The 23,700-nt window shown below is 44.8% G+C and overlaps 1 protein-coding gene across 1 annotated transcript in view; it reads right to left on the bottom strand.

Annotated features, from left to right (window-relative positions):
* LOC119178717 (thiol S-methyltransferase TMT1B) overlaps positions 1-23,700 on the bottom strand; it is an 84,171-nt gene that overhangs the window by 31,180 nt on the left and 29,291 nt on the right. The window contains exon 2 of the mRNA XM_037429953.2: positions 3,448-4,147. Within this exon, the coding sequence (XP_037285850.2) occupies positions 3,448-3,855 (408 nt within the window). The 5' untranslated portion in view covers positions 3,856-4,147. The remainder of the gene's footprint in view (positions 1-3,447; positions 4,148-23,700) is intronic.

The following is a 23,700-nucleotide window of genomic DNA, read 5'->3' as shown; positions in this document are numbered from 1 at the left end:
GTTGCAGGTAAGATTCCTGCGTCGATTCAAGACACTTATTGCTTCAGAGAAAACGATGACACAAGTGACGATATCCAATGGACGCGAAAGTTGAAGATATCCATGGAAGGGACACAGCGTGTCTTCACAGATCGCGTGAGCATATTTTCCGAAAGTCTGCGCTGAATCACACACTTGTGTAATCTTACGTTCTTTTCAAGCGTTCATTAAAATGCATCACTTTAAGCAAGATTGCTTTGTTCTCATTTTCTAGATATTGCTAACATGAGATAGCTCACAAGGCAAAAAAAAATAAACACCAGTGCAATTGGGAGGCATGCACTGCGCAGTCGCTTGAAACAGACCTAAGAATAAATGAATATAAGCTGCAAAGCGGCTTTTATGTAATCTTATATGCGGTCAGGCTTAGTCTGCCTGTCCTAACTTGCGATAAATTCTGCGCTATTGGCATCTCTCGGGTTTCTGAACACAGCTTGACGTTCCATTCATTCATCTCTTTATTTGCATCGGAAGAATAAACAGCGCGGCTATAAGAATAACACAAACTAACACACCACGGGTAACCATCCCCAAGTAGTGGTCAACTTCAATTTCTTCGTTTATATTTTATTTAAAAACACACCATAGTAAAGAAAACAGTCTGCAATCAGAAATAAAAAAACCTCCATTTAGGCGATTCTAAAGGCAAGCTGGCGTCACTCACAATCTCTAATTATGATTAGAATTGTACCTGAGTGCTTCGTAACGTGTGGGCCTCCAAAACATTCACTAGTTGCGCATTACACACGCTGTTATGCCTGTACGACTCTACGCTTCTTCTACAGAACATTATGTCTGCCCCGGTAAAGTAGCGGTTAGGATGCTCGGTTGCAGATCCGAAGGTCACAGGTTCGATTTGATAGAGGCAAAACGCTAGACGCCCGTCTACTGTTCAATGTCAATGTGCAGTAAAGAACACCGGGTGGTCGCAGTTTCTGGCGCTCTCCGCTACGCCGTCTCAAACGATAATGTTCATATCGTAGGTTCAGGACGTCAAACCAGAGATATTGTCCACAGAACATCACGCGTGCTAGTGTAAATCTTCAAAAGGAAGGAGTCTAAGGAAGATACAAGCCTGTGATGAAAAAGTTGGGATGGGTTCTGGATGCAACGCTTCTTCTTCAAGGGTGCAGCCTTCAAGGGGCCAACTCTGCTTGTTTAAACGTCACCTTCAGCATAGAAGCCCTGTTTACGACTCCTTGAACCTGACCTCTTGCACTTCATGACGCCTGTCTTAAGCAACGCAAAATGAGTGGCACGGCTCACTGGTAGAACACGTGATCACGATGCAGAAGTTTTCCCACAACTGCTAATATTTGAATCTATGTGATTCTTGGCTAGTAGCCAATGACGCCGGCAACAAATTTCTGCCACGCTTGCTCTTCAACGCTGTCGCGTTGCAATATATAACGCACTGCAAGATTTAGGTCGGAAAAACGTGTGCAGATCACTCACACTCACTCATGAAACATATTTTGCGCTAAGGACTTGTTCGGACTCAAGTTCACCAATTGACCTTCTTTGTTGTCCATTATGCCTATGCTATATAACACCAATATATCACGTGGTACCTCACATGGTACCCTTGAATACTAATTATGAGTGCTCCGGAACCAGTAAGATATTTTTTCTTAAAAGAGATGACAACATAAGATCTATTAATCTGGAACGTTCTTGGGGGAGTTCGCGAGCAATGGGTAGTCAAGACACTCCTTTACGTTATGCAAGCCTCCGATCAATAGATAATAAAATCGTGTATGAAAGAAACTGCTTTGGAATGCACGTATGTACACCTGAGTATAAACATGAGTCCAGGTAAGGCTGAGAATAACGCTGAAGATGAGTAGGTAAGACTATAGGTCGGCAAAAAATAGGTGGAACTCACTCAGACTCACTCAAGAATCGTGCGCTTTGGATTAACTCGGAGTAAGCGAAGTTTTCTTTTGCGGACTAACTTGGACTCACACTCACAAAAACTTTGTTCAACAGAACTCACTCGAACTCAGACTCGTCAAAATATTACTCCTCGGACTCACTCAGACTCAGACTCACGGCTCGATTAGAGCCTGAGTGAATCAGCGTGAGTGCACTCATGAGCGGGTTTGCCGACCGATGTGCGGTGCTCATGTGAACTTTCGCAGACTTGTGTTGGAAGCAACTACACTGTCAAACCTGCGCAAATTTCTCATAAATATAGAAAGAAGCATTAGGATGCGTCGCGTTTAACGTTTCCTATGCTGATCCCAATCAACAATTATTTTTTCACAGTCAAGAAATAAATGCCAATTTAAGTTTTGAGCCCCATCTATTGTACTCACTTTTCATTTCAAATGAAAGTACTCAAAGCTTTTAAAGAAAACTGCAATTAAAAACAAAACACAAACAAGTTCGTGTTCCTAGAACCAGAAGCCACTAGAAATGATTGTTGGCGCGATGGCGCACTACTGATGGCACACAAGCTCTGCCTTTCAATGTGTCGTATCTTTTCAACAAATATCAGAAAAAGCGTTTCAATTTTAGCATCATTACCAAAAAAATTAACACGACCTTTTCATGTCTGATTTGGCAAACAACACTACTGTTTTATTATTAGTAGGCATTTATTACATTCTTGGTTGTAATACACTAATTGAAAAACTTGCACTATCATTCTAGGTAGCCATGACAAAACGGTAAAAGCAATCATGTCTAAATATACTGAACGATGTTTTCATTGTTTAGCGCAATTTCCTTTCTGTTTTCACGTATCTAAAGTGTAAATTTTATGTTTAGCAGTATTTCTGTCTTCCTAATTTGTTTTTTCTGCTATGCAAAATATTGTTTGATTACTAATTACAATCATGTTGAAAAATATGTATGTGAACACTACTTTTTGTACAAGCCGGCACATTCAGGTTGCATTTTTGGAGCTTTTTGCTTCGGGTGAACCCCAAGCACTACTGGTGGAACTAAACTTTCTTGGTTCAACGTTTGTCACTTTGAGACGATATGAAAGAGCAAGTACTAAGACACCTGCCTTCATATTTTCAAATACAGGAGGTCTGTTTATGTGTCTATAGTTCCTTGTAACGTCGAATTTGAAAAGGTAATAAATGTATTGAACGAAAGTTTCGTGGTTTCGCTGTATATATGAGTAAAATTGGCTTCTGTAATACAGCGGTTTTACTCAAAGAAGTCTGAATTAGCAATCAGTGGTAGTGTACTGTGCTGTTGGTTTCCCTGTGCACTTGTTGTATTCCTGCTGTTTCATCTTTAGTACTAAATATGAAGAACAAAGCTACACGATTTGCCCCTCAATATCACCCAATCCTTTCCCCCCAAAACCTTGGTGAAATGGTATAGTGATGAGGCTCTACAGGAAAAAAGTAATGTCATTATTATCTACAAACAAAAAAGGGGAATACAAACTTTTGAGTTTTTCTTGATGTTTTCCATGAATGAATCTTTGAAGCTCCTGTTGGGTTCCACCACCGAGTACTCAATGGGTCGCTCGACGAACTCGAGGTTTGGTCCATACGCCACACCAACTTCCAGGACTCGCACCGAGCCGTGGGCCTTCAAGGATGGCTCTTGCGACGACAGGCTATCGAGGTGAGACATCAGGAAACGTCGAATCTCACTTACCTCATCATTCATATGTCGTTGCAAAATAACGTATACAAAGGCAAAGAAGCTTTCTTGGAAGCGGTGGCTGACGATCAGCAGGGGCAGGAGCAAAATGCCTAATATCCCAACTAAGCCGAGCAAGGCGTAGTTTCTCAGGAGTCTTGACCACTTCCGGCCAATGGTGATGACTGATTGTGTCCGGGTCGGCATACTTCTGCGTATTAAGTTTCTCCTCAAAGTACGTTGGGCGCGTGAGCTAAATTCGTGTTTACAGACTACGCTTCGCCTAGTTATAGTGCTCGCTTGCTTATATGGAGTACAATGAAAGTTTTGTTCCTGACATTTCACCCAGGGTTTGGAACTCTATCAGGAACAGAGCATCAAACTTAGGTAGGTAGCACTGGAATGAAAACTTGAATTGATGTAGCCTCCGTTTGAGCGCCAAACATATCGCCGGGAACGCCAAAATGATAAGGACTATCTTGTGCTCTCCGTTTTGCTCCTGCAATAACAAAAAGGGCACACAATTACACGGGAAGGAGTTAAAAAGAAAATAAACATGAATGGCAAAGTTTTTATTCGCCGCTTCGAAGCATTCTACTTTGCTGATGATGGTTGACAGGCGTGAAAAGCCCGCCAATTTATTGTCTTGTCATTTTCTTCATTGGCGTAATTTTATGAGTGGCTCACACGATTTCATTGCCGTTTTCGCTTGCAATAATAATTTGACATGAAATTTCAAAACAAAACGACATGAAAAATGGCTACACAATTTTTGTGTAGTAGTACATGCAGTTGAAATTAAATTTGAGGAAAGGTGTAGAGCACGTTGCCAAAGTATCTATGCTGAAGTTGATTGTAACTACTGCTCTACGATTTGAACCGTAGTTCATGTTTGAGTATGGCGGCAATCACATATTTCTACTAAAGCACTATCGAGAAATATATCGGTACATCCCATGCATGGTGGAAACAAATTCTTGTGACGCATTCAACGTTAATCTACCTCTTCATTTGGATTTGGACGAAGCGTTGTGAGGACAATGGATATTTTATGTAAATTGAGGCCGATCGACTACCGTGTGGCAGCATAGGATCGCGTCCAAAGTAACGTAGGAACAGGCGTTCGATCACTTACGTCAGTTTTATAGCAAAAAAACGGCACAACCCACGCAAAGTGTGAATCAATGATATGCAAAGCACGACTGAGCAAGGTTGATATGTCGCGTCTCTCATAATCATATGGTGATTTTGAGACGTTAAACCCCACAAATGAATCAATCAAGGTTGATATGTCACCTGAAACTCAGCACAGCGTTACCAGATGGACGTAGATCATGTGGTGCATGACTGCAATTCCATGATTATCATCTTTGGACGTCTCATTTACTTTCGTTGTTCATTCATGTCACGTTATATCAAATTGATTATATGCGGAGCTAGCGAAAAGGCCGCGAGCACTCTATAAGCGTTGCTTGGGGTCATGTTTTACATAACACGCATGTAACGATTAACATGTTTGGACGTGTCATTTACTTTAATCATCTGTTCGCTTTTGTAATACCAAATTTGGTATATGTGCAGCAAGCGAAACGGCCGTGAGCGCATCATGAGTGTGGCATGAAGTGATGCTTCTACATGACACGCATCTCCTGATTATCATGTTTGAACCAGTCATTCACCTTCATCATCCATTCACGTAATGTTATACCAGATTCGGTGAATGTGAAGCTAGCGAAAACACCACGAGCGCACCAAAAGCATGGCTTGTAGTCATGACTTAACACGCATATCATCATTTCCACGTTAGGGTCTGTCACTTATGCTTGCCATGCAGTCATCTCATACCATACCAGTATTCAGTATGTCATGTGAACGAGACCACCGCAGAGCAGCAAGACAGTGAAATGTAAATCATGACATACATGTCATGATTTTCATGCTAAGTGTAGTCAATTATGCTCGTCATACAGTCATGGTAGGCCTTAGTAATTTTGGTATTGATACCATTACCGAAACGGCCAGGAGAGCTATAAATAATAAGCGGCAAGATAGATAAATAGATAGATAGATAGATAGCTAGAGATAGAAGAATAGATAGATAGATAGATAGATAGATAGATAGATAGATAGATAGATAGATAGATAGATAGATAGATAGATAGATAGATAGATAGATATACGTTCTTAGTTATAGGAGCGGTCAAGGCGCTTTGAAATTGCCAAGAAATGCTTTAAAATAAATAAATAAGATTGGCATTACAGCACTCTGAAACGCGATTCCGAAAACACAGCGCGGTTTATTAATGCATCTCTGCCGTTGTTCCAACTATTTCTTCCTTTTTTTTCAGCAGACTACCCACTACTAGCTTATGTCCCAAGTGTGTCGTTCCAGAAGAAGAAAAAAAGTATGCCACAGATAGCCCCCCCCCCCCCCCCCTGCAGACAAGTGGCCGTGGGTACTTGAAAAAAAAAAAGATCAGACGGAGCTTGTCAGAATGGGTGCCGGCTTGATCCTTTCAATGCTGACTGTGTCTTCATGCCAATTACGCAGGATTGTAACATGATGTTCAGAACGCTTGATGACTGGGAGAGGACCGTCATAGTGAGGCTGAACAGCACGGCGAGACGCATCGACACGAACAAAAACGTGTGAAGATGTCTGTAGGTTTGCCGGCAGAAAAACGTAGTTCTTTGTGTGAGCTTAAGCTGGTGATGAGTGCAAGTGTTTCATGAAGATCCGCAGACACTGGGTGAAAGAAGATGGATTCGAAACACTCTGGGTAGTAACGGGGCTGATGAGGTCACCAGGCAAACGGAGTGTGCAGCCATAAACCATCTCGGCTACAGGGCAGGCCAGTTCTGGCCGAAGTGTTGAACGGAGGCCGAGAAGCACGACGGGCAGGTGTGATACCCAATCTTCGGCGTGAGGCTGCGAGGCGAGTGCTGCTTTTAGATGACGGTGGAGTCTCTCCACTAAGCCAATGGATGCTGGGTGATACGCTTGTGCGAATACGCGCACAACCAAGTAGAGATGTGACAGAGGTGAAAAGCGCTGACTCAAACTGTCTGCCTCGATCAGTAGTCACCGTTGATGGTACAGCAAAACGGCTAATCCAGGTAGCAAGAAAGGTACGAGCAACTGTTTCTGCTGTGATGTCAGGCATAGGAGCTGCTTCAGGCCACCTAGTGTACCTGTCAATACACGTAAGCAAATACGTATTTCCCCGACATGGAGGTAATGGCCCGACAATGTCCAAATGAATAGTGTCGAAACGTGCATCAGGGAGAGGGAATTTTCCCCGTGGAGGCTTGGTGTGCCGTTGCACCTTGATACGATGACATGCTCTACAAGTGCATGTACGCGTTCCGCATAGGTATGGCCGACACCGCCGACTGTGAACAATGCGGAGATGAAGAAACCATTCGGCATATCCTGTGTGACTGCCCTAAATACAACCTGGAAAGACAACAGCTTTCCAATAAACTAAACAGGTTAGATGACCAGCCGCTGTCAGAAGAAAATGTACTGCGCCATCGTCATGACTCATCGTCACAGAAGAAAGCCGTCCAAGCGCTACTGGGCTTCTTGCGAACTACTGGCCTGTCGGAACGCCTCTGAGTGGACTGATTTTGTGTGTGCGTGTGTGTCGGTTTTTTTCTCTTATTTATTTTTTAACTCTCCCTTTCTCTTTCAACCCCCTATTCCCAATCCCAGTGTAGGGTAGCATACCGGATACTAGCATCTGGTTAACCTTCCTGCCTTCCTTTTTTTCTCGTTTCCCTTCTCTACAAGTGCGAACCCAGTCACGAATGTTAGACCGTATGCGCCGCCAGACATAGTGTTCAGTGACCAGATGTTGCGTAGCTCTTACGCTTGGATGGCAGATGGAGTGGAGGGTGTCAAAAACAGCACGACGAAGCTGTGAAGGAACATAGATATGAGTGCAGTTGTGTGAAACATCGCACCAGAGCGTAACATCGTCGTCGGGGAAGTTGACTTGTTCTTGTCGGAGGGAAGTAGAGGATCGGAGTCGTGGAAGCTCATCGTCTAATGCCTGTGCCTCCGCGAACGAGGACAATGAAAGGTCAGTGGCGCCTGTCGTGGCATTGATGGTAATACGACTGAGAGCGTACACTGCACTGTTAAAGCTGCCTTTTACGTAACGTATGTCTGTGGTGAATTCGGCGATGAAAGCAAGGTGTCGAAGTTCTCTAGGAGTGTGCGTAGCACTGCGGGAACGTAAAGCCGAAACAAGGGGGTAAGAATGGCAAATTGTCACCCTTCAAGGAAGTACCTGAAATGCTTCACCGCAAGGTGGGCCTCGAGGAGCTCCCGTCCGAAGTACTATATCGGCGCTCAGTGTCGCGTAACTTGCGGGAAAAGAAGGCAATTGGAGCCCATGCACCATTGATCCATTGATGAAGAGCGGCCCCAACTGCTTTTGAAAGAAGCGTCCACCATGACGCTAGTGGGAGCAGTTGGTGAAGGGTAATGCAGGAGGGTGGCCTGGGCGAGCTTGGTCTTAACGGCGGCAAAAGCTTGATCCGCGACTGTGTCCCAGGAAAGTGCAGCTGACTCGGCTTGCGAAGTCGAGAGTAGTGCTTCTAGAGGCTGCAGCAGTGTAGAGCATGTAGGGATTAAGCGGCGATAAAAATTGACGAGTCCGAGAAAACGTCGTAGACTGCGTATGGACGTGGGAGGCGGGTACTCGAGGATAGCTTGAACCTTGTCAGGTAGAGGAGTGATGCCATCTTTAGTGATCTGACGTCCGAGGAATGCTATCTCCGAGACTTCAAACTGACACTTTTCTACATTGATGGCAAGGTCATAATCACGCAGTCGAGTGAAAAGCTGACGTAGATGTGCCTTGTGCGTTTCAGCGTCCTTGCTGGCAACGAGATGATCGTTGATATAGGCGAAACAAAACGGTAAGCCTCTTGTGACTTCGTCTATAAAACGCTGAAATGTCTGAGCTGCGTTTCTCAAACCGAAAGGCTTTCGTAAATACTCATAGAGCCCAAATGGGGTAATTAATGCAGTTTTAGGAATGTCAGAAGGCTCAACGAGGATCTGGTGATAAGCTTTCACATGATCAATCTTTGAGTATACAGTTTTGCCGGTTAAAAAGACAGTACAGTCCTGGATATTGGGTAACAGGTATCGATCTGGAACGGTGACTGCATTGAGAGCCCGATAATTACCACAGGGCCGCCAGTCATTGTTCTTCTTGGGAACCATGTGTAGCGCCGACGACCACGAGCTTGATGACGGACGAATGTTTTGCAACTGTAACATATGCTGAAACTTGTTGCGAGCAATTCGAAGTTTATCAGTGCCAAGTCGGCGAGGGCGGCAGTAAACTGGTGGGCCTGTGGTAACGATGCAGTGGGTCACAGTGTGCTTGGGGGTCTTATCCATGGGAGACTGCGTTGTAATCTCCGGAAACTTGTTGAGCAGAGCTGTATATGGTGACGTGGGTGGTTTCAGGAAAGTGGGGTTTAGGGCCGTATCGCGTGACAGAAAACCATTGACCGATAAGCCGGTATAGCTATCCACCAGGCGACAGCGGCTCATATCCATGAGCAGATAAAAATGCCTTAAAAAATCGGCGCCTAAGATTGGGTAGCGTACGTCTCCTATCCAAAATAACCACTGCAGTTTCCTCTTAAGACGAAGATCAAGGGTCCGAGACTTCTGTCCGTAAGTTTCGATGACTAAAGTATTCATCGCTTGTAAAGGAGTTGACTTCTCGCGAAGACGCCGGTCAGTTTTGGACGCGTGAATTATGCTGACTTCTGCTCCAGTGTCCACCAGCAAGCGCAGACCTGTGGTTCTGTCGGTGATGTGGAAGAGGCGGCTTGATGCTTGGCCTTGATCACCCGCCGCTGTTATTGACGAGCGGCCGGAGCATTTCCCATGCGCCATGAGCAAGGCAGCACACATCTGCGAGCCGTGGCACGAAAACGCCGGTAATAATAGCATGCGTTCTGCGGTGAAAATCAGTGCTCGGGCTGGTGGAGTGGCCGTTGCGGAACAGCCGACGTGAGAAATGGTCGATGTGGACGAGGCTGGTCATTTAAGTTGCGAATGCTCAGCAATTGCAGACGCAAGTTGGTGACTTCAGCTGCGAGATCTTTTACCGTTTCTCGAAGGGAATCTACTTCGGAAATCGTAAAGGTGTAGGCAGCGTTTATGACTGCCGGAGCAACGTTCATCATGTCATCGGCCATTTCTGCCAGCTCCGACAGCGGCTATCCTGAGCTGGGACAAGAGCCATTCGCATGGTAGGTGGAAGACACTGTAGAAACAACTCACGTAGTATGGATGTTTCCGAGCCATCCGGCTGGTCTCCAAGCAGGTGCTGCAGGTGACGTAGAAACTGTCTGAGACGGCGGTCCCCGAGCTCTTCGTTGCACAGAAGTTTCTGATCGCGCCGATGCTTAGGCGGAACGAGTCGGTGAAGAAGAACCTAGTTGTCTGTCGTATATGGAGTGTCAACAGGCGGGCCCACGAGGATGTGGCGTATTGCGGCCATTGCCTGTGGCGGCAACGCTTCAACGAGGAGCTCATGCTTGCGAACTTCTGACGTGATGCGATGGATGCGGAACTTGTTCTTGACTTGAATGAATCATAAGGAGGGATCGGCAAGCCACAGCTGTGGTAGCGTCATGGTAGTAGTACCTCCAACAACACCCGGAGAGGGTACATGGCCGGGTGCAGTGGCAGCGGTACCACGGCTGAGGCTGTTGAGACGCTCACGTTGCTCCATGGAAGTTCGCGTTTGTAGTCCGGGTCACCAATAAATATAGCACTCTGAAACACGGTTACAAAAACATAGCGCGGTTTATTAATGCATCTCCGCCATTGTCCCAACTACTTCTTACTTTTTTTCTCAGCAGACGACCCACTACTAGCTCATGTCCCAAGCGTGTCGTGCCAGAAGAAGAAGAAAAGTATGCCACAACATAAACACGAAACAAACATAAACTAGGTTAATGGGCATGCAAAGAGCCCCCTTTTGGTTTGAACGCTGCTTGTACAGTAAGGCAGCCAATCGTGAAGCTACAACAGTGGTGTGTATCTCTGAAGTTAGAGGTCATATATAACTGATTGCGCTGTACAGTTCCACAACTAAATTAATACCTTTGCAAAGCTTGACTGAGTGCGTCACCGCTGTGCATTTGTTTGCAAAGACATTGAAAGAATTCAACATTTCCTTTATTCTGTCGTCATTACTCTTATCAGACAAAATGATTTTAGTAGCCCTATTACAAAAGCTAGGAATACAAGTAAATGTATCATTTATTTTATCACTTCACGGCACTTCATTTGGTTACTGCCACAGAGGCATATGCTCCCCTGTGTTTGATGACGTCAATACAACTAAAAGATTACCGTGCCAGTGAACCCTAACCTTTTCAGATCATTAGTTTACAATTCGTAGTGATGTCTGTCAGGAACAAGAGGTTATTTGACCACTTGCTCAGCAATCATTTTTGTTTATTGGCAGTAATATTTCTAAACTAAATTTTTATAGTGGCTTTAATTTCATTTTAGTTTCATTTAGGTATCCTGCCGCCCGGTTCTTGGCCCACACCCTTCTGTGGGTGAGCGCCATCCATCTGAGGTCATCAGCATCAGTATCAAGATCGGGTGTTGTCTCTTTTCTCTCAGTTACAATGGCGCAGTCGTCAAAAACGAATCCTTTAGAAAGTCACCACCTGTGTTCGCTCGTGCATCCTGAGCATTCCGGACCCGCCAGCCAAGGCAAGCCATCCTTCAAAATACGGAGTCTCAATCGCCACTGTTAGTACCGGAGGCCCCGTCATCTCCGTGGTCATAGCTCCTGGTTCCTCGGGCTCCTCGCACGCCCTACCTACACACGTCAACAGGCGACATTCTTGCTTGTACAGGAACTAGAACGTCACGCGCTGCGTACTACTGGGTGTCTGTACTGCACACTACCATCTACAGTTGCATCGGAACAACCAGAGCTCCGAGGGTTCCAAGACGACGCCGTTCTATGGGTCGAAACGGTGATTTCTCTTGGTAGCCGCTAAGCCTGGCCAGATTATTGGAAATAACTGGTGACAATTAACCGCCTTCGCGATGCTGCTAAAGCCTGGCACAACTACGAAGGCGTGCAACAACAGTCCTGTCATCAATGATGTGCCAGACTGACTTCTGTTTTTCGGTCGCTTTCGTAGGGCATATCTGATCTCACTGCCGACTCAAGTTGTCCCATGGGTGCCAGAGGGGAGGCACACCATCCCGACATTAAACCATTCCGTCAAAGATTGCTGCCTGACCCTATTCTTGTCGACCAAGACTCAACCGTAGATGGGAGCACTGCGACTCACCATCGACAGTGCACCTCTTAGAAACCTATCTCGGGAAAAACATCGTCCCGACGGCGCAGCCCTACCCCCTGCCAACCAACCCTCTTTCGGAGAAAGAGTTTGTAAGAGATCTTCGATTGCCCATCTGTTGCCCTGGGCCTCTTCGCAGACATAACAGCGGACGTGGTAGGAGACGCGCTTGACACCGACACCGGCCACGAGCAGGACTCCATAACACAAGTTTCGGAATTCGTGACTTCTGCACCACCACACGAAACTACCACCCACAAGCCCCAGCCAGAAGAAGCCTATATCTGCCATTCCCGGACCCTGGCATGTGAGATCATTCCCGAGAACCATTACTTCATTCAGACTGTCACTGTAATACCTTTACGCCGCATGGCCCACAGCACCAAACTTTCTCGCATGGCATCTGTCGCTGATCGACCGGGTGTCGACAAGTTCACAGTGAGAAGCACTACAACTAAAGTACTTTTGGATAGATGTGTCAACCTTGTCGAGGCGAGCCGAAAGGTCCGAGCTCCTTCGCAGCCTTCTTCTAGCCAGTGTGTACAGTATCTTGGCGTAAACGTGGAAAAGAATCACGAACTACCTCATACGTACGAACGCAAACTGCATGCGGCCAGCTGAACCATGCAACCACAACGACACAGTCAGTGCCGCAAACCAGAATCATCGTCAGGGGCAGCATTCCAAGCCAGACCACAGCACGTTCGGAACCAGTGCCGACTGCTACGACGTAACCATTGCCGCCCACCAAATACGCTCATGGAAAATCCGCGAGCCAAGTAGCAGCGAGGCCAAGTGTGACCACTGCGATGCTGCCAGCCACGCCCACCAGAACTTCACGCATGTGCATTTTCGGCCGAGTGTAAGTAGGGCATTTCCGCTAGGGCTTTGGCACGGGTGCATACTCGGCTAGAAAAAAGAAGAACGAAGTCATATAATGAACAGCTGGCCCAGGATCAAGTGTTGTCTCTTTTGTCTCTGTTACAATATATATATATATAAATAAATAAAGAAATAAATAAATATATATATATATATATATATATATATATATATATATATATATATATATATATATATATATATATATATATATATATATATACGCCGCTGTGGTAGCTCAGTGGTTAGAGCATCGAACGCGTTATTCGAAGGTCGTAGGTTGGATTCCTACCCACGGCTGGTTATTTTTTCATCCACTTTTCTTTCTTCTCATTTACTTTCCGTTGGTTCTAATAACTTCCCCTGTACATTCCTTGGCATTACTGTCTGTTAGATCTCATTATTGTGTTAAAACACGGAAAAACGAGCCCTTAGGTATACACTTCTTTCCCTTATATATATATATATATATATATATATATATATATATATATATATAAATATATATATATATATATATATATATATATATATATATATATATATATATATATAGTGGGAGTAATAATTCAATGGGCCAGTTAGTCTTCGTGAAGGTATGGGATATGGCACAACGGGAGCGTTATCAACAAGGATAAATATATTTATTTCCCAACAGTTTCGGGAGGGGACCTCCCTTCATCAGGGGATGAGTTATACTGACATGAACTTCCTTGCTGCCGCGTCCCTCTCGCCTTGAAAGACGTTTGCGAGAGTGAGAGGGAACTGGAAGAAGGAAAAAAAAAAGAGAGAGAAAAAAGACGAAAAAAGAAAGAAAAGAAAGAAAGTAAAAAAAAAAGTAAAAAACAGGAAGAACCACTGTCAACACTGAAAACGAAGCCAACTGTCCGTCTACATCCACCTACGGTTCATATCACGTGCTGTTCAGTTCTTGGCGTGTGTCGGGCCACCCGAGATTGTCGCCGCGGTGCCGGGAGGGTCCTGGACGGCGTGCCTAAAGAAAGGGGTTTCCCCGTAATTGGTCGTTCGGTCGTTCGGCGGGCGGCGGGCGGTGTGTGTAAAGGAAAGGTTTCTCGTTAATATATATATATATATATATATACATATATATATATATATATCGGTATTGTTTGTATGCAAATTGTGCAAATTGGTGTATCCTTTTTATGCTCCGCTTACACAACGCTTTTTGGGGTCTGTAAAGTATTTTGAATATACATATAAATATATATACGGAGAGAGAGAGAAAGGTATGAAGGAGGCACTTCAAGAGAACTTCATTTATTACGTTGACATTTCGGTCAGAGCCTAACAAAACAAAATTTTTGCCTCTCTCTCGTCTCTTATGTACACAACAAACGAGAAAAGATGAAAAAGGGAGAGAGGGAGTGGGAGAAAGAAGTGACAGCAGTAGGACAACGCCACCGACGACGGAGGGCTTCGCGAGAGAGGTTCTGCAACGGTCATCATTCCTTGTTGAACGTCGTCGTTGTATTCTGTCACGCAGGCGTACGAACAGCCGGCGAAAGTGAAAAACAGCCACTGCGCGATTCAACCTCCCTGATTTTAAAAGGGTGGTTGAAGTGGATGCAGCTGCCGAAGCGGCATTGGAAAGACCGTGTCCGTGAGATCTGCTGCTGCGGCCTATTGTCTTTTTGGGCAATTCAGAAAGACAGCCGTTTCTGCCACCGACGTGCTGAGCGTTCTCGTTTGTCTTATAACAGACGCGCGCTTCTAAAGCGAGAAAAAAGCGTCCAGTGGAATTAGTGACTTCCGGTGTAGAAGTCACTGAGGAAAGCAAGGAGAAAAATAATGAAAAAAGAAAAGAGGGCTTGGCAAAAAAAAAAAAAACAGGAACAGAGTGCTTACAATGTTCAAGTACGACTCTCGCCAAGAGTTACGATACAACAGAGTGGTATACAGAAGGCGGCACACATGAAAGGGTGAAAAACACTGCAGGGGACGCTACCGAAGGCACTGGGTCGCATATGCATCGTCCCGCCGGTTTCATGAGAGGGAGGGGTGGTCGTTTATTTGTGCATTAAGGCTCGTAAAGCACGAAAAGCACTCAGATGCTCATTCATTCAATGTTCAACCTTGTTGAAGTTTTATACTAGGCATTATTCTCGCTGTTCCTGTCCTTTCTGCGAGAACTAACTCGCTTGGAGTAGTGTTATTTCATTGCAATCAAAGCTGTGCCTTTCTGACTTAGTATGTTTGGAAATGGGAAGGTTTGGTTGTGTGTTCACAAGCGAGCGGTGATTGTAGAATCTCATTTCAAAAGGCGTATCACTTTGTACAATATATTCTTTGGCGCAGATGCCACATCCCTACAGGTAGGCAACGTTTGGGGAGTCGCAATCAAGGTCGCAATGTACGATGTGTGTAAAACTATTATGCGTAGTTTCAGCTATCGCGGTTGTTTGTGCATGCTTGCGCACCTGACATATATATTTCCCGCAAAAAAAAACCACCGACTCGTCCTACTATGTTTGTTTCAGAGTGTACAACGCAGTCCTTAACATTTTTCGGGCATCTGCGTACCAACCGCGGCGAAATAGTGCAGTTGTTTTTTGTCTTTTAGGCCGTCACTTTGTTTGATGATATTGGAGTGTTATTTTTGACTTTTTGTTAAAATTCGGTGCGTTAATGGGTAATATGTGAATCGGGTTGCTTCGTTTCTCCTTACTTTCTTTGCTCCGATTGTGCAGGATTTGGTGGCGGTTCAGATTTCTGCTTTTTGTATCGCGTCGCCGATGATAGGACGTAGATAATGCTGCTTTATAAGGACGTTGCCTAGGTGACTCGCGTTCTCTCTGAAGCATTTCGTTTGTGAGCAGATTCTTCTAAATTCGTGTGCCAGGAATTATGGGATGCTGCTTTTACAATGCCGTGGATGACATCTCTTAAAATGGAGGTTTAGTTGTGCGTCTCTGGGCTTCCTGTAAATACCACTTATCAGTTTATCCCTTTGCACATTTATGTTAACCTCAAGAAAGTTCACTTGAAATTTAGATAATGTATACATAACAGATATAATTCTGTGAACATTGTTAAGTGCGTCAATCAAATTAATTAACTTCTTCTTAGAGCCTGTTCAAATAAGAAATATGTCATCCAGGTATTGCTAATAAAGAGCGGGGCACGTGGGATATGTTAACAGAAAACATCGAATCAGTCTCCTACACTGATGTATTGGCATGATTAGATGTCATTCTCGTTTTCACCGCCGTTCTATTTGTTTGAAGGAAATATAGGTTGTTGAAGTCAAGGCTGTTTAATTCAAAGATGATTCTAGCCAGATTATCAAGCACAATTGTTTGCGGAGAAGTTGGTGCATTTTCTCTGTTGCCCCGCCGCGGTGGTATAGTGGCTAAGGTACTCGGCTGCTGACCCGCAAGTCGCGGGATCGAATCCCGGCGTCGGCGGCTGCAATTCTGATGAAGTCGGAAATGTTGTAGGCCTGTGTGTTCAGATTTGGGTGCACGTTAAAGAACCCCAGGAGGTCGATATTTCCGGAGACCTCCGCTACGGCGTCTCTCATATTCGTATCGTGGTTTTGGAATGTTAAACCCTCAATAACAATCCATGAATATCATTTTTCCTGTTGCATTCGCTTGTTTTCTTCTCCTCTCGTTTGTTGTAGATATAAAAAAGAGAATAAACAAATACATTTTGTCTTGATGAAGGTCAGGCTCGCACTCGTCGGCGTAATAGGTAAAGTTTTCTTGAAGTGCCACCTGTGTCTCTCTCTCTCTATTTCGATCACAAAAGGCTTATGTTATGGCTTACATTACCAACAGGAGTTAGATGGCAGATATATACGCTAAATTTGCAGTCACCGCTGAAAAGTGTCGGCCCAAGTAGCCAATGACCAAAGCAACAAAATCGCGGATATTGTTGGAAGTTATACAACTACGATAGGCTACTTTTTCTCGGCCTTTGCCCCTTAAACAGGTGTATTGTTTTGCTACTCTCTTTTTGACTACTGGGATTCGGAAATAATACTCGCAATGTCACAATTTTTCAGCTGCGGTATTATGCACCTATGCTAATCAGGCATATAACAGTTTGTGCTGATCCTTTTCTGTCGGGTACCCTTGGTTTGCCAAGGAATGCTTCGCATTCATAATAACCGGCAGTGCCTTAGTAAAACCTGTTGGTTCATGGAAAAAAATTAATACTTAAATTAACTGAACGAGTGCTCTTGCGTTCAACACGCTGTCTAAAGAAAGCCAATGCAAATAGATCCGACAACATTGCTTAGCAACATTGCTATTGATTGTTGGTTGGTTGGTTGGTTGGTTGGTTGGTTGCCGAACTTTTTTTTCATTCTCAAGGTGCTTCCTCACGTGACACAAGAGATATTGATCATCGAATAACATCGCCTTGACTTCTGTTCTTACAGGTGCCGAAAAGATGTCACTTTGCTTTCGCTACATATTCGACGCCCGGTTGCGAGAGGAATTTTTCGGCTTGATCCAAGTCACCAACCTATCTGGGCAAAGCCTCGCTTCATCAATCCTGACAGCTCTCGTGAGCGAATGCGTTGACGCATTCTATACGTGTGGACAAGGCTACGATAGAGCAGCGAATATGTCGGGCCGCTTCAATGGCGTCCAAGTTGTAATTCAGAGATGGCTTTATCGGTTCACTGTGCATGCTACTCGTTGAACCTCGCAATATGCCATTCCTGTAGTGTGCCTGAATTATGTAAAAAATATGGTGTATTGCAGGAGGTGTGCACATTCTTGAGGAAATCTGCCCCAAATCCAGTTCTGCTAAAGGAAAAACTTGGTGATCTATGCTCACGAGTACACAAGCAACGACTTCATTCATTATGCAAGACACGTTCGGTAGAGCGTCACGAGGCTATGCGAACGTTCGTGGAGCTTTTGAATACAATTGTTTCAGCACTTGAAACTGTTCAGGATGGAGGTCCCAGGAACGCATTCACCAGAGCACACCAGTTACTCACCTGTGTTTTGACTGCCACTTTCATTGTCAGTGTACACATTACGCCAAAGTACTCTCTGTAACGCTTCCGCTTTCGAGATTGCTTCAGTCTAGCTCTCTGAACCTAGCTGCGGCCTTGGTGTATGTCGACGACGTCGAGGCTGCAGTGCTCTAGATGCAGGAGTCTGGATTTAATTATGTATGCGATGTCTCTGTAAAGGCTGACGAGTTCGCAAGTGTTGAAATCAGCATGCCGCGTGTTACTGGTAGGCCACTTCATCTAAGTAACGCGCCAGGGGTTAGCGTTGAAAAGCAGTTTAGGCGTTCTGTATTTCTGCCTTTTCTGGACTATCTTAAAATCCATATAAATGAGCGCTTTGAAAGGCATCGGAACACCTTGTGGATGCTTTCTTCCCTTCCGCCGCAGAACATTTCCGAACCTACCAGTCTTCCCAATGCCGAAAAATTCGCTGACGTGTACTTGAACAATATTTCAACTTCTGCATTGCAAGGGGAGTTAGCAGTATGGGATGCGAAATGGAAGCGTGAGAAGCGAGAAATACACAGCACTTCTGCGACACAAATGGTTGACAATGGCCCAGATGTATTCTTTCTAAACGTGCAGTCTCATAAATATTCTGGCAACTCTCCCCTTGAGCACAGCTGAAGCGGAATGCTCTTTTTCACCGCTGAAACGCCTAAATACCTGAAAGCTACAACAAATGAAGGATTGGTTGGCATTGCTCTTTTAAACGTACAACGTAAAATACAAGTCTGTCCGGAAGATATATTCTCTGTTCTTTACCGGGAACGTAGACTGCTCCAGCTGAATGTGAAGTATCAACCACAGCCACCCGCTGAAAATCAAAGAAGAAATTTAGGTGAAGTTTCTTTGGATTGAAGTTTTCTGAATACCCGCAAAAACGTAGTTTTTATAAATAAATTGATAGGGTTTAACATTCTGAAATCACAAAATGATGATGAGACACTCCGTAGTGGAGGGCTCCAGGAAAAGCACCAGTTCGGGTCCAAAACCTGCACCTAAATTAACGTGCTCGGGCCTCGGGCATTTCGGCCAACATCAAATATGCGACAAGAATTTCATTCCGCGACGAGCAGGTCATCAATGGAGCTCCATAACCACTGGTCTAGCATGGTGGGTAGTAAAAAAAAGACAGGTTTGGTAAAGTTACTATGCACCACTTTTTATCCAGCTGTAAGGATGCAAGTTCAACTGATTGAGATATATTGCTGAAAATTACTGTCACACCATGACAGAGTGATCTCATTTTCTACCGTTGCCAACTCCTTGCTTTTCGATGCCACCTTTCACTTGCAGACGAGGTTGGTGGATATGAAATGACGGAACCACACAATTCTCGCAAATTTTGGTTATCATACGTGGCATATAGTATGGCATGTATTGCGCAAAAAGAAAATTACCAGTATTCCGCTATGCGATGTGTCTGCTGCGTGAAACGTTGTTTGCAGAGAGTTTATTTCATTCCTTCAAAATATTATGGTTACTGTGTATATTGTTCTTTATTTTACATGATAAACATGTCCACTTATAATTTTTTGTTTGCATTTCTTGCTGTGCGTTACGTTGCTATAGCTGCAGAAATCGCTCGTGCCCTTCTAGTCATGTCAATGTAAAAAGACGAACAGAGAAAACAAATCAATATATATACATATATATATATATATATGTATATATATATATATATATAAATATATATATATATTAGTCCTATAAATACTCACTTTATGCACCTTATTCTTGCATTGTTTGCCACACTGCTGAAAAAGAAAACTTGTGCTCACTACAGCTGTCCACACTGCATTTCTCTACACTGCTTTAGATTTATGACCACCATCTTTATAATTATCAGCTTAAGTACTTGATGAGTAATTTAGCTGGCCTTTCTAAACTTTTGATTGGCCTGCTCGTTTGTCTGTGTTCCACCTTCGTCACTAGACAACACTTCGTAGTGCCTTCAGTAGTTACTGCATAGTAAGATATGTTTCACTGTATTGCACATTCGCATAGAAGCGAAGTTTGGTGGATGAGCCAAATATTCTGCCACGCGCGCACACGTGCGTGTGTGTCTGTTGAGATGTTAGCGGAACGCATACAGGTTCAATACAAATGTCTGTGTCTGGCTTGTGTGTACTTCAGCACACGTACGAAGAGTCAAATTGTAATATGTTTGAATGGGGCCTATCAGACTTTGGAATTGTCTCTCTCTGTGACAATTGAAACAAACATGTGCCTAGTGTAAACTACTGTAGTGATTGACTCCGGCGAGTTTTCTTCAAGGGGGTACAAGTATAAACACCACTGCAGCATTAATCGTGTCGCCGAGCCAACTTAAAACGTTCGCGGTAGAAACTCCTGCTGAAAATTTCAGAGTGGCAAAGCCTTGACAAACACCGCGACATGTTTTTCCTTATGCAGACATTATTGACTCAAAAAGCACCCAGGCCTAATATTGTGATAGTACAACCGCTTAGTTTCTAAAAAATGTCAGCGCGAAGCGATGACAAAAAAGGTAGGTAAGTGGCAGGGGGGGGGGGGGGCATCGCGCGAAACCTTTCAGGAAAAGTTTAAACCCCTCCCTCCCCCCCCCCCCGTGGCTACGCCTCGTCTTTAATCTGGGGGCCTGCCATTTCGTTGTTCGGATTGCAGAATTACGGCCGTGAAAATTTTAGACCAACATGGAGGACCACTGCTGTCGCATTCCAAGGACTGTTTAATTCTTATCATTATTTTTGCGAAGCTAGAAAGTTGGAACAGCTTCAACATATTTGCATTGTGCAAGAAAACGCGCAGTTGCAGCGTAAATATCTAGGCAAGAGACATGGAACGGAAACAGCGTTGACTTGAGCTAAATTTCACTAGTACCTGAGGCAAGTTATTTTGGGTAGGACGGGATCACTACATTTACACTTACGCATTTATACATGTCATGATTTTCACGTTAGGGCCTGTCACTTTTGTTGACCGGGCATTCATGTCATACCGTACCGCGTTTGCAATATCTCATGTGGACCAAACCACCGCAAGAGCAGTAAGACCATGACATGTGAACCGTGACATACGTGTCATGACTTTCATGGTATAGCTAGTCACTTATGCTAGTCATACAGTCATGTTATGTCATACGAATGTTGTTATAGATCCCATTATGGCAACCACATGGAGAGCTAAGAGGTGCAGGAATAAACCGAGAGATAGGCTGATATGGTCAAAGTTGCCGAAGGTTGCGAAGAAATGCGTCGTATTTAACAAGTAAGCATTCTCGAGTGGTACAACGTAGTCAGCATAAATACGGCACGACCGTTTCCATGGGAACGGCAGTGGCTTGATTTGCACCCGTCGCAGTAATCACTGACTTTTTAAGTGTGAATACACTTTATAAGCGACCCCAAACCATCCACCGCCGTCGGCGGCGTCCGCAGTCTTCTCTCTATCTTTAAAAGAAAGAGGACTTGGCGGGCCGCAGCGCGACGCTCTACCGAATAAGCCATGGACGCGACGCTGATATCGGTGTCAGTAACGCGCCTTATATCTTTAACGCCGCTGCACGCGTCCCCCTCCCCCTTCGCTCGCTCCTCCGCTCTCCTCGCTCGGAGTTTCCGACCACGATCAATGGTGGCTTCATAGACTTGGCGTTCAGTAGGAACTGTACGGTCCGCTCCGTCTTGCCGGATCCGCTTACCGTACATTTCTCGGATCACAAAGCGCTGGTACTAACCGTGAGCTACAACGATAACACGAATAGGTGCTAATCTGTAGTGTAGTTTGTGTGTGTGTGTGTGTGACGCGCTCGCGATGTGTGCATTTAATGCATCGTGCGGAAATGGTGAAGTGTAAATAAATAATACTTCGTATATATTGTATCTCTGTACAAATGCTTCATGACAAACAACACTTAAATTCATTAATTACACTTTAATCATCATCATCAGTAATAAAACTCCCAAGCATTTCCCCGAGGGTGAACATGGTTAAGTGCGAATGCACGGGGTGATGCTATGAGAGTAGTAAAGTTAAAATCCATTGGCATTCGCCAGTGAGTTAACGTAAACTCCCCTGTGTGATCAAATTGCGATTCCCAGGAACCATTACACCATAAAGGCACCATAGTGTGATTAATAATTATAATAGTGCGATATAATAAATACCCCTCAAAGCATCACCCCGTGCATTCGCACTTAACCATGTTCACCCTCGGGGAAATGCTTGGGCGTTTTTTGGCAGGTGCGGCATGCTTGCACCACTGCAGGGACATCATATTCCTTCGCTTGCCGCCACACGTGATTAGGGGCCACCACTTTCATTGTCGCCACTTCTGGATGCCCTTCGTGTAGCAGTCACAGCACGTCAAGCTGCACAGACGCAGGCACAACCACCATGCCTCCAAGCTGAATGCAATCCCTCTGCATGCACATTCATGTCAAGAACGCGAGTGCCTGACTGTTCCCATGGAGCTTCTAGGCCCACTTCCCTACCAGCCAAACAGCTTCGCAAAAACATGACAGGAGTTGGTCTTTGCTCAAAATGGTCACAATAGCTTGTGCTGACAACACTCCGGGGTAAGACACTCGGAGCATAAAAATTTCTGGTGGGTTCTCGATTTGAAAATCAGCTGTTGGAAGCGGAGGTTGGCTCATGACATTGGCGTGTGGAATGTACCCACCAGGTCTCTACTTCCACACGTAACCATAACCCTACAGGAAGAGTGCCGAGTGGTGTAATAGAGGTGAGTAGTACTCTAGAATCGGCTTATTTGCCGCCAGAAAGCCAGAAAGCGGCTTATGATCGGTTGCTAATTCGAATCACCGCTCTCAGAAGTACTGCTTGAAACGTGTTACCCCGAACACAACTGTTAAGGCTCCCTTATAGAGCTGGCTGTAGTTTCGCTCAGCTGTGACTAAGCTTCTGGACGCCAAAGCGATAGGCTCTTCTCCCGGCGCTTCCTGCTGGCCTGAAATTGCGATAAGACTATATGGCGAAGCAAGTTACAAGCACTAATTCTATTCGGATCAAAGTGTGCCAATACTTTCGCAGATGCCAAGAACTACTTATTTTCGCACAATGTCTCCTGTTGAAGTGGTGGCCTGGTCTATAGTGTACCTGGTACCTATAGACCATTCGATGAATTGAGTACCTCGGACAAGCGAGGGAACAAGTTTCACTAGTAGCTGACCAAACCAATGAAACGTTTCGAAGTTTTTCCGTATTGTAGCCGAAAGACTGGTTTCAACGTCCCGGGGGCTGGGATGCAAGCCTGCCGCAGTGATGATGCGTCCAAAGTACTCAACGTAGTCTTTCAGAAATTCACACTTTGCTAACTTCAGGCGCAAGCCGGCATCTTGGAGGCGCTTGACAACTTTGCATACGTTTCTCCCGTGGTCATCGTCAGTGTTTTCTGTCACCGGGATATTATAAAATTAGACAACAACGTGCACAAGATCATTCAGCAAGTTGTTCATTTCCCCCTGGAACAACGATGGCGCTGAAACGACACCTAACGGAAGCCTTGTGAGTTGAAACAAGCTTATCACTGCGCTGATAGTAACTAGCTAGTGCGGCTGCGCGCCTAGCTTTATCTGCTGGTAGGCGTCCTTGAAATAAACTTTTGTGAACTTCTTTTCGGCACACCATTTCGTGAGTAGCTCCTCGATTCTGGTAATCAGGTAACCTTCAGTGACCGTGGTGGGGTTAATAGTGACCTCATATCACCACACGAGTAGTCTATCATCTTGCTTCGCCACCATAACTACTGGTGTGGCCCACTTGGATGTCTTTCCAGGGCGTATGATGCCTTCGCGCAGTAA

Source organism: Rhipicephalus microplus, chromosome 1 (genome assembly GCF_043290135.1).
Source record: "Rhipicephalus microplus isolate Deutch F79 chromosome 1, USDA_Rmic, whole genome shotgun sequence".
Taxonomy (NCBI): domain Eukaryota; kingdom Metazoa; phylum Arthropoda; class Arachnida; order Ixodida; family Ixodidae; genus Rhipicephalus; species Rhipicephalus microplus.
Note: the sequence above shows the minus strand (reverse complement) of the source record. Positions and strands in the feature narration are given on the sequence as shown.